The following is a 16,064-nucleotide window of genomic DNA, read 5'->3' as shown; positions in this document are numbered from 1 at the left end:
CAATTTTCTTGGAACGAGTCGAGCAGCCACACGTCTAGTGCCCAATTGATGATGTAAAATGTTGCGAATTGATTCGTGAGACACGCTAAGCTCACGAGTAATTCCCTCAAACTTAAATGATGGTTTTCCAGCACTATTTCCTTGACTTTGTCGACCAGATCGGGGAAAATCTTCCACGACTTCTCAGTCCTCTGCAAAAGCCTTTTACCACTCGTATTCCCGTGTTTTTGATAAAGCACACTCGCCATAGGCTTTCTGCAACATTTTAAACGATTCCACACACGAAATCCCGTTCAAAACACGAAATTTAAGATAAATTCTTTGTTCAATATTTTTATCCGCAGAGCACACTTGAGGTTGACTGATATATCAAATTAAATGCCAAAAACAAGCTAATTAACAGGTCACGCTCAAACTCTGCGACACTATAGAGGACAGTTGTACCAACATTCCAGCACAAAAAATTTAGACAAATGCGTAACGCGTGCTTTCTAAATGAGCAATTCCCGATATTTTTTTGACAGAATCTACTGCTAAATTCGATCCCAATATTCTACTACAGTAACTAGCCGCCATTTACAATACAACAAGTTTTAATTCTTTTAGAAGTGGTAACCCTATTTTGAAAACATTTCTGTGTAAAATTTCTGTTAAGTAACTGGAATATGTAATTCAAATAATTTTTAAGAGTTAGAAATATTTCTATGGCATGGCATTGGGCAGTACCTTATAATTACTAATATATACACATCCGAGTGCATATAAAAAAATTCTGTTTTTATAATTCTGACATATACGTGAATTTTCTTACTTCAAAGTGAAATATTTACATAAAGAAGTGTTTTACGAAACGCTATTATTTTAGTGTAGCTGTAATAAATTTTATATGTATGTACATTTACGGCGTTCTTGGAAGTGAATGCATACGAAAACTGCACGCGAGCTTTTTTATTGAAAAAATTGTACTTGCTGACGTTGATGGGCAAATAACCGACTTAAAATCAAGTGTCTAGAGGTTTTACAGAAATCATATTTTCGTGTATTTTTAATTTAAAGTTATATTTAAAAACATTTAACTCTTAAACAAGTTTTTTAAAGATTAGTAAAGAAATTAAAGGTTTGGAGATGCCTGCTGAGAATGACCGGTGGAAATGCATTTCATATAGAATTGCGCTTATAATTTAAACATAGATTAATAAACATCCAAACATTTATTAAACCAAAATTTATTTCCTCTTTTTTTCTCTGCTTTCTTGTGCAGCTACACAAAATCACTCATCATCGCGCTGCGGTGACAAGCGTTAAAGTCAGCAACGCCTGCGATGTACTCATTTCATCAAGTCGCGATAAAACAATTTGCTTGTGGTCCTTGGATGATTATACGCTGTTGAACAGCATGCAAATGTGCAGTCCGGTGCGTCGAATTGACATATCGTGTGACTCGGTGAGTGGTTAAAGCTTTTAACTTTGTCAGATTTATTCATATTATAATATTGCAACCACTTACATATGCAAATGAATATAAATAAGCGCGCCCATATACCTATATATAGGTGCATACAAGGTGTTAAAAAATAAATGTAAAATACATTGCATTAAATAACTTTGGCACAGGGACTTATTGAGAGGTTTTAACAATCTATTTGTTTCTCATATTTTTTTAATAATTTTTTTATGAAGATATTTTTCATTTTCTAACTAAAACCAAGTATCAAACATTGTGCAAAGTTAAAATAAAATCAACAAACTTTCTTCAAAATTTCAAACTCCTTAATCAGAATTTCGGGTATGCAGTTTATAGCTCATTCAATTTTATTTTTGAGAACTTTCTTTTTTGCTGGCGGTCTTGGCTAATTTCTCCATAACGAGTTCCCGGATTTATTATGTTATAAAAAAAACACCCAACATAATCATAAAACGTACTATGAATGGACACTGTTTTAATTTAAATCACAAATCCGCTTTATTCGTAATTGCATGGCGTATGAGCAACATTTTGCATGTTTAATTTGGCAAGCTTTAAAATGCGAAAACCAAAAAACTTTACAGTTTAGATTTGCAGTTTATGCTGCATTACTTTTATCACATCTGCATATTTTGATAATTTTTTTAGCTAATAACTTTTTTAAATGGGTTAATAAAAAATATGGTTTTAAATAAAAGTAATAGGACTATTCACAATTAACACACCAAAAATGTCAACTTGACTCAACGTCAAAAAATCAAATAGAACTCTGTGCATTTATAGGATACAAATCAAAACTCGTGGAAAAATAAATACGAAATAAAAAATAGTTTATTCAAACAACTTTTTTCATACAAAATGAATCGATGTTGTGGTCGAATTGAGAGGAGGAACTGATAAGTGTTGCGGCAAAAAATCTGACACATTGGCATTTACAAATTGTCATAGCAACACAACACGAATACGTATTATTATTATGAAGGAGAAAGTCGAAGCCAGTGCAAGAAGAAGGAAGTATCAGAGATTCTGCTAGGCAGAGCCGTATTTTGTCCAAAAATTCTTGTAAGAATCTGTAGAACTTCTTTTAAATACTCATTTTCCGGAATACAGCTCTCACTATAGTGATGTTGGGAAAATCCGGCGGAGCCGCTATGACGCACAGAAAGAAAAGGTTGCATGAACAATCAAATCATTTTCTCCTTTCAAATCTCCAGGTACTCATAGTTAGCGTGTCTAAACCCAAGCTACATTTCAAATACATAGTCGTGCTGTAAATAACATTAAATAAGTTTGTAACGAGGATCTGGCAACAAAATGATGGGGAAGATTTGGTTGGATTCTAGATAAATCACCACTTCAACCAACTAACCAACCAATGAAAGGAATTAGCACTGCGACCTTTGCCCCCTTGATAGCTTCAGAGTATTTCTCTAAGCCGCACTTCCTCAATTAATTTTCGTATCGGGTGTTTTTTAAGAGCTTGAGAACTTAAAATTATAATATAAATAAGAATATAAATATTGTTGGAATTAATTTTTTTTTTTATTATAATCTGATAATTTTATGGCATTTATTTTCGGAATGTGATATTCGTCCGCCACGGCTATGAGTTAAATTATATATCAGTCCCATAAATTGATTGTTAAGCGCTGCACCGTCTTATTGGGACCAAATTTGGTCGATGCTTAGCTGATACATTTTTGAAAACAAAATATCAGTCAGCATGGCTCGATAGAGCTCGCTATTCACCGTAACGGTAGCTCCTTCCACATTTCGAAAAAAAGGGACGAAGTGCCCTATAAACTTCGCGAACAGATTTCATTGAAAGCGGTTTTCTGGCTTTCAGTGATTCATGATGACTTGCCAAACCTTACTGAATAGAAACGTCAACACGGTTTGCTATTTTCAGCTATCAAAGTACAGCTATGAATATCCATAGCTCCCACACAGCTAAAAAATGCCCTATATTTGTCTTATTTTAACGAATTTCGTTCCTACTTCGTTAAAATATGCTTACCCAGCCAAGTGCTTGTGCCGCTTATGGATCGATACTGGGCATGTGAATATTTGTTTGGAAATTTCGTCTTCTTCTCTACAGAACCTGCAAATTCCATTCAATCTTCAATGCCATTTTAGAATTCCTCTGACGATTCTAATATTATTGTAATTTCATTCCATAAAATAAAATTAAAAATTAAATAAAATAAAAAAAAAAAAATAAAAATAAAATTGACGCGCACACTTCGGTTAGGTGTTTGGCCGAGCTCCACCTCCCATCTGTGGTGTGTGTCTTGATGTTGTTTCACAATGGTCGCCCCACGGTAGGCAATGTATTTCTGCCATGAAAAAGCTCCTCAATTTCAATCCTTATATCGGTTTAGGTGAACGCTGCCTATTATATCATGGAGTTTTATTGCAGTAAACCCAGTAGAATCTCAAATTATGAACTTCTATGTTTTTTCTCTACTTCTTAAATGAAATATGAAAGTAGAAGTTACAGGAAAATGGCTCTGGACCTACAAATGAGTAGACCACCCTTTCCGTGACTAATTTATCTGCCATTTCGGTTCCGGTTATTCCCATAGGGCTCCTTTTCCTGGCCTAATATATTGAGCTTATGAAGGCATACCGGCACCAATTTTGAGGTAACCTGGAAAGAGTTGAGAGCCTCGATTGGTGCCTAGCTATCAGTAAGGATAGTTATGCTTCTGTTTTTATAGCTGCGCTCAAGGTTAAAGTCAGCGCATCTTTCTATTGCGTATACCTCCGCTTGAAATATGCTTGCATTCTTGCCTAGTATCTTCCAAGTATCTTTTTCCTGGACCGCAGGTATCTGCCCGTGAACCTTACTCAGTGGTGGATCTGTCCGAGTACGATAACATCTGGTTTTTTTTTATTATATATTTACCACCTTGCTTTACGAGTCCTATGATGCCAGATCAATTACACTGAATTGTGATTGGACCTAGTGTATGTAAGGAAATTTGTGAAAGGAAATTAAGCAAGGAGATAAATTAATATCGATTTGTAAACATAAGGTACCCATGTCCAGGAATTCAATGGTAGTTTTTAAAACGTTGATGGTCCGATTAAATATGTAGTAAATGAAAAAAAAAACATTTCACGTTGGTGTCTCATTTTTTGCAATGAGGCAATTTAAATTTAGCCGTAGCATCGGGAAAAACTTTTCTTTTTTTTGCCATCGCACACTTTGATACCAGAGGCTGTTCCTGGACGAAAGAGTTCAACATTATTTAAAATAATACTTTCTGGCCACCCCCTGGCGAATTCTTTTCTTCACTATTGCGTGCTCTTCTAAGCACACAACCAACCTCTACCACACAAACTTAAAATCATCATAAATTATCACTTCAGAATAAATACTTGTCCAGCTTAATTAAATTGATTTGTCAGAAATCAACTAGCACACAAAAAGAAATATTATTACGAGCTACAAAATGTAGATCAAATGTTCACAGCATTACAAATGAAATACCAAAAATAGTTGAACAACTCGAAAAACTTAAATGGAAAAAATGAAAAAGTCCTCCAAATACAGTAGTAAATCATTTGGGGAATCTCGAAGCCAGACAGCTAAGTATTTAGTTGTATCAGCTTCAGCATCAACTTTCAAGTGTACATACCAATAGCGATTTTGGTATGTTGTTGCTTACATTGGCACATAATGCAGGTGTACACAACTGTGTTGAGAGCAGCTGGAGTATGCATTTATCAAAATGCCAGTTAGCCACTATTGCTTCCTGTCCAGCTCAGTTAAGTTGTGAAAATCATGTTTTATCTGTTCGTTTTTCGCTAGATACAAATACTCGGAGAAAAAAAAACGGAGAAAACGTATACCGGAAATAGATTTACGCTTAACTCATACCAGTATCCCTATTGTGTGAATAGTGGCTGGCCGTGTTGTTAGTCACATTCAACCATGACTCGGAATTCCGCACAGCATCTATTTCAGTTTCAACTTTCATTGGCTTACATATGTATGTACATGCATTAGGACGGGTAGTTTTTTTTCGACTTCGTTCTAAGCTGATTTGGATTCTAAACTAAGTTTTTAGAAAACAAGTCATTAGAGCATAGCTTTAAAGTTAATTTCGAGCCGCTCAAATTTTAAAAGAAACTATCTTTAATAATACGAAGTGAATATGAAGTTAAATATTGGCCAAAGTATTATGAATAGTTATTTTCTTTTAATACAAGCTTGCACTTATCGGGTACGAAAAATTTATTTTTGATATCTGCTTAATTTAAAGAACCCCATAAAGGTGCCTCAAGACAAATTATATGTAATTTGTTTACTATTGCGGTAGGAAGGTGAATGTAAGCAATTTATTTTTCCTATGTAAATAAAACTAAAACTATCAAAAAACAACTCGAAAGTACTAAATTTTAAAGTTTTCAGAAAAAATTTTCAACATTTTTCTAATAAAAAATTTTGTTTTTCTAATAATTAGCAACGAGTTTATAATTATTTCAGTTTTAGGTAATTTTTATTTTCAACGGGAGTTGTATTTTGCTCCTTTCTATCTTCATTGCCCTCTTCCCTCTCAATTTGCGTATCAATTAAAGATAGTTTATTTTAGAATTTGCGGTGGCTCGAAATTGCCTTTAGAACTGCAACTATACTTTAATGAACCTTTTTTTTACTTTACCTAGAATCGGAATTTGCTAGAAACGTTGTCGAGAAAAATCATGCTATACGATTTGACCCACCCTAATGTGCATACATATACATATATATGGGAATGTGTTTGTTTTTGACACTTGGCACTTCCTACAATTTCATTTGGCAGTAACCGGCATATCTACCAAATTCTTTCGGAAACACACCACCACATACACATTCGCAATTCATCCGTAAATTATCCGATAATCTGGAGACATTTTGCAGCAGCAACAACACTTCGGTACGACACAAAGCAGAAATTAGCTATAAAACAAGCGTAAAAGTTAACGGTAAAAATGAGAATGTCGCTGCTTTAATACCTTTATTTCAACTTACGAACTAACGAAATAAAATGCACAAAATATGGCAAAAAGTGCAAAAATTTAATTTTTTAAGTCTTCATTTCTACTTTTTAAAATAGACTGTGACAATATGACTGTAAGAGAGTTTTAGTTTTATCCTGACGCAAGTGGGCGTTTATAAATGTGGGTTGATAAATTCCTACAAATTTATATAAGTAACGCTCTATTCTGCGAAAATCGATATGACTCCTTTATAGCTGGATGCTTTCTCGATTTCCTCTTCATTCATCTCAAATTTCTTATCTTCAAACTATTTTTTCATAATTGGAAAGAAAGTACTTCCAACCACTTGGACCTCCCGATTAATCTATTTATGTTCAGATCAAGTGGCACTTCTAAACCTCATTTAAATTTTCTCCTCGCTAGTCGCCCTCTTTAGTTTAAATCTGCTTCGTAATTTTGCGGCTTAAAAGCATGGTTCTGTGTGTAGCAGTCCACGCCAATGGGGAAGTTCCCTGTTTGCCATTCACTTGGGTGTGGTCAAAACAATTCTTCTGCGTACAGTCCAAGCACCTCATCACTCCAGGTCTAAGTATCCTCTGAATAACTTTCAAATATACGTTTGAAAGCGAGTTAAAGTAAGAAAGCGAAGCATCCCAGGATATCTCGTTGTGCGCTGAGTTTGGTACACGCCACGTAAAAATTCTCTCTCAATGAACAACAAAATCAAACCTCGGATGAGAGCAGCTTACTCTGATGACAACTCTTGCAAACGAACTAAGGATTTGAAGACATGCACCCGGAATGTTCGGTCCCTTAGCGGGGAAGATGGCTACGCCTGGCAGGTTGATGTCTTCGTAAGAGCAAACGCTGACATCACTGCATTCAAGAGATGCGATGGACGAGGCATGGTAAGAAGAGCAGTGGATCTTGCAACATCTACTACAGCTGCCATGTAAAGGGGCGCAAATACGGTGTTGGATTTATAGTGAGAGAGAGACTTCATCTCCAAGTACTCTCGTTCACTCCGGTGGACGAGCGTCTTGCAATAATCCGCATCAAAGCGAAATTTTTCAACATCTCCCTCATTTTTACACACGCCCCGACGGAAGACAAGTGCGAAGCGACCAAATACTCCTTCAATGAGCGCCAGGAACGTTTTTATGAGCGCTGCTCCCCCATGACACAAAAATCGTGCTTGAAACTTCAATACCAGGGTAGGGAACGAGAGAGTTTTTGATCCCACAGCCGGAAAATTCAGTCTGCACAACGAAACATCCGGTAACGGACAGAGGCTGATCGACCTCGCCGGGGCTCGAAACTTGGTAGTCTGCAATACCAAATACCAGCATAAAAACACCAAGCTATGTGGCTGTCTCCAAACGAAGCCAGACCAATCATGTTGCGATAAAATTAAGGCACGTTTTTAGTGTTTTAGATGGATCCAATATCGACGCGGATCATTATCTTGTTGCAGCCGAAATACGCACACACCCCTGTGCAGCAAAAAACGTACGCAAATTACGCAAAGAACGTACCACATCAGAAAGCTGCAATCGCAGCAGACAGCCAGAAGATTCACCACTCGACTCTCACTCCTACTCCGTGAGAGTACTGCCCACCTAATGGATCAGATTAGGTTCAGGGTATTGCGTTTTCATTTTCCCCTGCATTTTACAATTTGTAAATTAAATTAATGGAGTTATGCACCAATTATCAGAGCTCTTAATGAAATTAATAGAATTTTTAATAGTGTCGGCCTTGATTTCGTCCTTCCTGGATCTTTATTTGTATCAAATTACTTTTAAGTTTTATCTTTAAATATTATATTTAAGTTATTTTGCGCCTTGGTACCTAAAAACTGCAAGTACAATAAATTACCGTTGATTATGAAATTTTGTTCCATGAGATGGCACGCCTTTTTCCAATGCAAAGTACGTGCTTGAATTTTTTTTACAAGAAAAAGCTTAACATCTTTAACAGTAAGTAAAGATTTTGGGGTGCTTGCCAATCATATTTCGGTTCTAGTTTTATTAGATAAGACCTGCAAGAAAACTAACATCATTTCTCGTGTAATCTACAAAGGAAAAAATATTATTTCAGAGTTGTCGCAGTAAAACCATTTTTTATTCAAATTGTAATCAAAATCATTTAAAATTAAAAAAACGGTACTGCATAAAATATACTCATACAGTAGCTGGTGTAATAAATTGAATAATTTACGCGCGCCGTAACTCACACATTTTACCTATATTAAGGCCATAAATGCATTGTCATTACTTTGCACCGCAACCATAATCTTTGCAGCCACTAATGAAATTCACCAATTTTACGCTGGTCTTTACCAATCAATTAAATTTTTACTTCATCTACCTCTGGTACTGTCGTTGGCCGCTGATCAAATTTTGTCTCCTCTTTTGTAGGTGTTTCTTCTGGCGCACTGTGAAGATAATGTCCTTTATTTGCGCACACTGGCTACAGGAAAGGAGCTACATGCACTCAAAGGTCACAAATCACAGGTAAGACATGCAAAAAAAACAGTAAGTAAAAACTGCAAATAAAGGAGAGGTGAGTAGGAAAGTAGAGCATAGGAAGATGGGAAAAATGACTCAATTACGTGAATAGTAGAAGGCTTAAAAATGAAATTGGCAAAAAAAAAAAATGAAAAACTTTGATTCTTCTTGTGGATTAATTTTATGTGGTCTTTTATTTTTTTTACATCAAGTCGAGAATATGATGTCATGTAAATGGCCGCCGCCAAAGTTGGTTGCCATTTGAGCCCTTTTTCTGGCATTTTCCATCACTTTGGCCAAAACTTCCGGCGATAGGTCCTCAAATTCTTGACGGATATTGTCTTTAAGAGCTGCAAGAGTCTGAGGCTTGTTGACATAAATCCACGACTTCAAAAAGCCCCACAAAAAGAAGCCTGGAGCGGTCAAATCAGGCGATCTTGCTGGCCAGTGCAAATCGCCAAAATGAGAGATTAGGCACCCGGGAAATGCATCCTTCAGCATATCGGTTGTGGCACGTGCAGTGTGTGCCGTTGCACCGTCCTGTTGGAACCACATGTTTTCCAATCCCAATTCATCAAGTTGCGGCAAAAAGAACTCGTTGATCATTGCTCTGTAGCGCTCACCATTCACAGTAACCGTTTGGCCCGCGACGTCTTCGAAGAAAAAAATTCCGATGACTCCTCCAGCGAAAACAGCACACCATACAGTGACTTTGAGCGGGTGTAATGGCTCTTCGTGGGTTACACGCGAATTTTCAGTGCCCCAGAAGCGTAAATTTTGCTTATTTACGTACCCGCTAAGATGGAAATGGGCCACATCACTCATGATTATTTTTGATGAAAAATCATCTTCCTCTTGGTGGTGATTAAGGATAGCTTGAGCGTATGTTAGACGCGATTGGCGGTCAGCGGCTAACAGCTGATGCACCGTCTGGACTTTGTTCGGAAACATTTTCAAATATTGTACCAAAATTCGCTGTAAAGACCGTCGACTGATACCCATTTGCGTGGCACGTCGTCTGGTCGATGTCGACGGCGCTTCCATGACATCCTCGGCTACAGCAGCAATATTCTCTGCAGAACGGCTACTCCGGGGTCTGCCACGTGTAGCAGTGTAGCGTAACATTGCTTATTAACGTGTATTTCGCATGTGTTTACGACACAAATGTCAAAACAGGACTGACATTAGGGGCCAATCGCAAAATGTATAGCATTTTCTGATAGGAGGATTACTTTAGCGCCACCTGTTATGTATGTCTATATCAGTAATTATAGTCTCCTACATAACCTTGTGCTCACAAAAATAAGTAACTTTATTTTTTTACAATATTCGCATTAAATTTGATGCTAAACAATATTTTTCGTTAAATTCCAGTCAAAATATAGTTCATTGTATATATAACAAAAATCTTATAAATGAAAGTTCTAAACTTTGGACAAAATTAACAAAAATTTAACTATTGCAGCAGTCAATAGACAATATGGTGTGGGAATAAGTTTCCGCCCCGTAAAAGAGGTGTCGCTGCTGATACTAGTTTTGTGTTCGCTCTAGTAATATACTGATGATTTGAAGGTCTCGGCCGCAGTAGTTGACATTCGTTTGATCCTTTTTTATCTGACGTCAAAAATGTCTACGTTCGTAGCGAAAAAACAGCATTTGCGGGAAGTCATGCTTCATTATTACCTTTTAAATAAAAGTGCAGCTGAAACGTGTCGTATATTGATCAATATTTACTTGTAGAGAGTGGTTTCGACGCTTCCAAATTGGCACTTACGACAAGAGTGATAAAGATCGCGAAGGGACACCGAACAAATTCGAAGATACTCAACTACAAAAATTATTGGATAAAGACGCATGTCGATATGTCGAACCCTTGATCATATGTTTAAAGAGTTGGATGCTGCCAGATCAAACGTCGGTAAACGTTTGCACGTGATAGAAATGGTCCTGAAAGCAGGTAACTGGGTGCCACATCAATTGAAGGAGAGGGACATTGAGAGACGTTTGGTGACGTGTAAGATGCTTCTTGAACGACAGAAAAAAAAGGTTTTCTACATCGCATCGTCCCTGTCACCGTCACCGTCACGGTTTTCTACATCGTCGTGATGAAGAATGGATCTATTATGATAACCCTAAGTGTCGAAAAGGTTGAGGCCTGTCAGGCCAATCGACAGCGAAAAAAAATATTCATGCTTCAAAGGTTATGTTGTGCATCTAGTGGGATCAGAAGGGTCTCATCTATTATGAACTCCTTAAACCATCTAAAACCATCACTGCCGATCATTACCGACTGCAGCTAATGTGTTTGAATCGAGCTCTCAAAGAAAAGCGGTCGGAATGGCAGGCATGGTAGGCATGACAAACTGATTTTGCTGCATGACAACGCCAGGTCACACGTTGCTAAATCGGTCAGGAAATATTTAGAGGGACTGAATTGGGAAATATTGCGCCACCCGCCCTATTCCCCAGATATTATACCTTCGGATTGCCATCTGTTCCGATCAATGCAGTCAGCCCTTATTGGAGACCGCTTCACTTCTTACCAGAGCATCGCAAATAGGCTCAATGAATGGATCACGCCAAGAGAACTCAAATTTTTCGTCAGAGGAGTCCGTATGATGCCTGAAAGATGAAGTACAGTTGTAGCTTCCAATGGCACATACTCCCGATAACATCCTGTATTATTTAATTCTTTAAATAATTCGTAACTTTGGCTAAGAAAAGACGAAAACTTATTCCCATACCCAATAATATTTATATGATTAGTTAAGATCTTTAGAGAATCCCTATCTTCAGGCTATACAGGTATCCCTAATTTATGCAGAAGATCAAGATAATCTTTATTTCCAAAGCAGAGAAACCGGGCCTTAATACTGCGAAAGATTTCAGACCAATTAGTGTCTCTTCGTTTTTACTCAAAACAATAGAAATACTGATTGATCTACATACCGAGAGCACTCTTAATGGCGAGAACTTCAGCAATGCACAAAATGCTTACCAAAAAGGGTAAGTCTGTAGAAACAGCACTGCATGAAGTTTTTGGAACAATAGAGAAATCTCTGAAAAATAAGGAGTTAACTTTGGCGGTTTTTCTGGATATTGAGGGAGCATACAATGATATTGAGGCGAACTCGATAAATACAGCGTTGACGAACATAAACACGAACGAAAAGATTATTGGATGGATATATGATATGATATCCAACAGAGTAATCTCGTCGAACACAGGTATCACTAGTCTAGCAGCTAAATCTGCTTCTAGGATTAAAGCAGCAGACATGCTAAAAGAAAACGCGCACGGTCATGCATCAGTTGTACCATCTGATGCACTTGCAAGATGCATCGGTAACAGACTATTTGGTTCCCAAAATAGATCTGAACAGAGACTATAAAATATGAAAATGAATGAATAATAAAGGATTGGCAGACCAGAGCCATACCAGATGATAGTGGTCAACTTATTTATATGGACAATGGCACTAAATCGGGAGTTTACCCAGAACAATTATACTTAAATTGCTCGTTTATACTCTCAGACTGGTGTAGCGCTTTCCAATCTGAAATCTACGCTATAACAGCAAAAAGGATAATAGTACAGCAGGTACTTGCCTCCAGCCAGCCTTACCATTTTTGCTGATAGTCAAGCAGCGCTCAACGCACTGGCCTCAATTGAAGATGTGTTAAAGAATGCAGGAGGCCACTCACACTTCGTTGGATTCCTGAGCACTCTGGAGTGGAGGGAAATGCGAGGGTGGATGAGTGTGGAAAGAAAGGCACTGAGCTTGACCTTCAGCGATTAGCTTGTGTAGGAATAACAGCGCTGATAGAGGGCATAGGCATTCCTCTAAATGAACTGTACACTGCGATCGACCTGAGCGATATCGCGAAAACCAATAGAAGGCGGTCTCTGACTACTAACTGTGGAGCGCTCTGACCAAAACTGAATGTGAAAAGGAAAAAATGTATGCTTGGATTCAACAGGTCAACTACCAGCGTCCTCACAGGTATTATAACAAGACACTGCGCTATTAATCAATAGAATAGGTGTACCTCACAACAACTTCTGCAGGAGCTGTGAAGATTAAGAAGAAATTGAGTCGGTACAACACCTCGTCTGGGGATGTCCGGCACTTCAAAAAGCAGTTCCAAATATCTTGGCGATTATTTCTTTGAAGATCTGGGACATTTGCAATATATGTCACTCGGGGGACTAGTTACCCTCTCTAAAAAAATCAAAGGGATGGTTTTTATGAGTTGCTTTTTCATGGCAGAAATACCTGCACTCGGAGGTTTGCTGCCGGGAGACTAGAAATAAAAGAAAGCTTTGTCTATCATTTGGTGTTTCATGTACGGAGTTTCGAACCTGCGCACTTCCGAATGGGAGTCACGCACCAACTCATTCGGCTACTGTTGGCACCTCTGATTCTCTCTAAATTTATATAAGTCTGTAAGAAAATTTGATTCTCAGCGACTATAGTTACAAATTTCCCACTAAGTAATTATTATCAAATTTAACTCTAATTTTCTTCTCCGCACCACCAGCTGCATGCCATGACCATCGCTAAAGATAGCCAGCGCGCCGTTGTAGGTGGTGAGGATACGCGCGCACTCATTTATGATATGCACTCCGGACGTCTAATACGATCAATGCCACCAAATCCCGGCTCGATCACTGCACTTTATATGATGGATAATGATGACTTCCTAATCACGGTTGGTGGCAATAAAATCACCTTCTATTCCTTTCGCAATGAAGAACTCTACGTACATCCATACTCACATAACCAGCGTAGAAAGCGTTCACTAAAACGAGCTCAGCAATCACAACGCTCACCTTCGACAACATTACCACCGATAACATGTTTTGATATTTCACGCGATTCACAATTGGCTGCTATCGCTTCGAGTCGTAGTGTGCATATTGTGAAGATCAATACGCCAGAGTACCAAACAACTTTGGACGGACATGCTGCACCGGTGACATGTGTGAATTTCGCGCCGAACGGTGAGTATTTAACAACTGGATCGGATGATCGCACGGTGAATGTGTGGAGTTTGGCCTTGGGTGAGGTGACCAACACTTTTAAGGTGGGTGCAAGAGAGATTTCAAAATACCTGTGCAAATTAATCTTTACTCTACTCATTAGGGTCACAATGCGTCTGTCAGCTGCGTCGTAGTGCTTATGGATTCACGTCGTGTGATCTCAACCGATCGTGACTCGATGATGCATGTGTGGCTGGCTGAGGGTGGCAACTTATTGCAAACCATACAAGGGCCATATAAATTTCTGGGCGCAACAAATAACATGAAATTTGCTGTAAGTATAAATATAGGTTGGCAAAAAAGTCTTGCGGTATTTCCGCAAGCTTGTCTTTGCAAGCGCGTAGTTCTGGTTGTATTCGTCACATCGGTTCACGCTAGAGCTTTTTGGAAAGCTCTTTTCACTTGCTAACACGAATTTGATTAATTGCTGTTTACTTTTAGTCATTCGTGAGTTATAGCGTCGCAAACATGGAGCAAAATAAAGAGAAAATACGACATATTTTACAGTACTACTACGATAAAGGCAAAAATGCATCTCATGCTGCCAATAAAATTTGTGCAGTTTATGGACTCGATACAGTTTCCATTTCCACCGCACAACGATGGTTTCAACGTTTTCGTTCTGGTGCAGAGGTGATCGAAGATGCGCCACGGTCCGGAAGACCTGTCGTCGAAAATTGCAATAAAATCGCTGAATTGATCGAAAGAGACCGTCTAGTAGCAGCCGTAGCATCGGCCAAGAGCTGGGCATGAGTATCAAACCGTTATAAACCATTTGAAGAAGCTTGGATTCAAAAATAAGCTCGATGTATGGGTGCCACACGACTTGACGCAAGAAAACATTTTTGCCCGTATGGATGCATGCGAATCGCTTCTGAATCGCAACAAAATCGACCCGTTTTTGAAGCGGATGGTGACTGGCGATGAAAAGTGGGTCACTTACGACAACGTGAAGCGCAAACGGTCGTGGTCGAAAAGCGGTGAAGCTGCCCAGACGGTGGCCAAGCCTGGATTGACGGCCAGGAAGGTTCTTCTGTGTGTTTGGTGGGATTGGCAGGGAATCATCCACTATGAGCTGCTCCCCTATGGCCAAACGCTCAATTCGGACCTGTACTGCCAACAACTGGACCGCTTGAATGCAGCGCTCATGCAGAAGAGGCCATCTTTGATCAACAGAGACCGAATTGTCTTCCATCAGGACAACGCCAGGCCACACACATCTTTGGTGACGCGCCAGAAGATCCGGGAGTTCGGATGGGAGGTTCTTTTGCATCCACCGATTAGTCCGGATCTCGCACCAAGTGATTACCACCTATTTCTGTCCATGGCGAACGAGCTTGGTAGTCGGAAGTTGTCCTCAAGAGAGTCCTGTGAAAATTGGCTTTCCGAGTTTTTTGACAATAGGGAAGCGAGCTTCTATAAGAGGGGCATTATGAAGTTGGCATCTCGTTGGGAACTCGTCATCGAACAAAACGGCGCATATTTGACTTAAATCGCATGATTATAATCAATTTTATGAATAAAAATACCGCAAGACTTTTTTGCCAACCTTTATATATATACATGTGCATAACACAGGATAACATAGCATCAAATAACATAACACAACACAACAAGACTTCACCTCCACAAAAACCTATCACTAAGTGCTTTTCATTTTATAGATCTCCACAAACGGCGATAACACTTTGAAAATCTGGTCGCTCACACGTGAGGATGAAAAATACACTGTAACACATTCGGACGAGATAACCTGCTTTACTATTACCGCCGATAGTTTGTATGTAATAACTGGTTCGCGTGATATGTCACTAAAAGTGTGGCAGGCGACTGGTGGCAAGCTGGCACAAGTGCTGGTTGGACACACTGATGCCGTTAATTGTGTCGCAGTTTCGGTAACCAACAAAACGCAAGTAATATCCGGTTCGAAGGATACCAATCTTATTATTTGGGATCTACATACCGGTGAGGAGCTGCACACTTTGGCGGGTCATTTGGCACCAGTTTTGGGTGTCAAAGTCTCGGCGGACGGTGAGTAAATTGAGAGGAGAAATTG

At 38.7% G+C, this 16,064-nt stretch overlaps 1 protein-coding gene across 1 annotated transcript in view; it reads left to right on the top strand.

Moving 5' to 3' along the window:
* The window catches only part of LOC129243853 (protein qui-1), a 292,168-nt gene that overhangs the window by 269,212 nt on the left and 6,892 nt on the right, over positions 1 to 16,064 (top strand). Inside the window, exons 18-22 of the mRNA XM_054881229.1 lie at positions 1,262 to 1,444; positions 8,875 to 8,970; positions 13,507 to 14,052; positions 14,112 to 14,282; positions 15,673 to 16,039. Of these exons, the coding sequence (XP_054737204.1) occupies positions 1,262 to 1,444; positions 8,875 to 8,970; positions 13,507 to 14,052; positions 14,112 to 14,282; positions 15,673 to 16,039 (1,363 nt within the window). The remainder of the gene's footprint in view (positions 1 to 1,261; positions 1,445 to 8,874; positions 8,971 to 13,506; positions 14,053 to 14,111; positions 14,283 to 15,672; positions 16,040 to 16,064) is intronic.

Source organism: Anastrepha obliqua, chromosome 4, assembly GCF_027943255.1.
Source record: "Anastrepha obliqua isolate idAnaObli1 chromosome 4, idAnaObli1_1.0, whole genome shotgun sequence".
Classification (NCBI taxonomy): Eukaryota; Metazoa; Arthropoda; class Insecta; order Diptera; family Tephritidae; genus Anastrepha; species Anastrepha obliqua.
The sequence above is the reverse complement of the archived record's forward strand: the minus strand, read 5'-3'. Positions and strand labels throughout refer to the sequence as shown.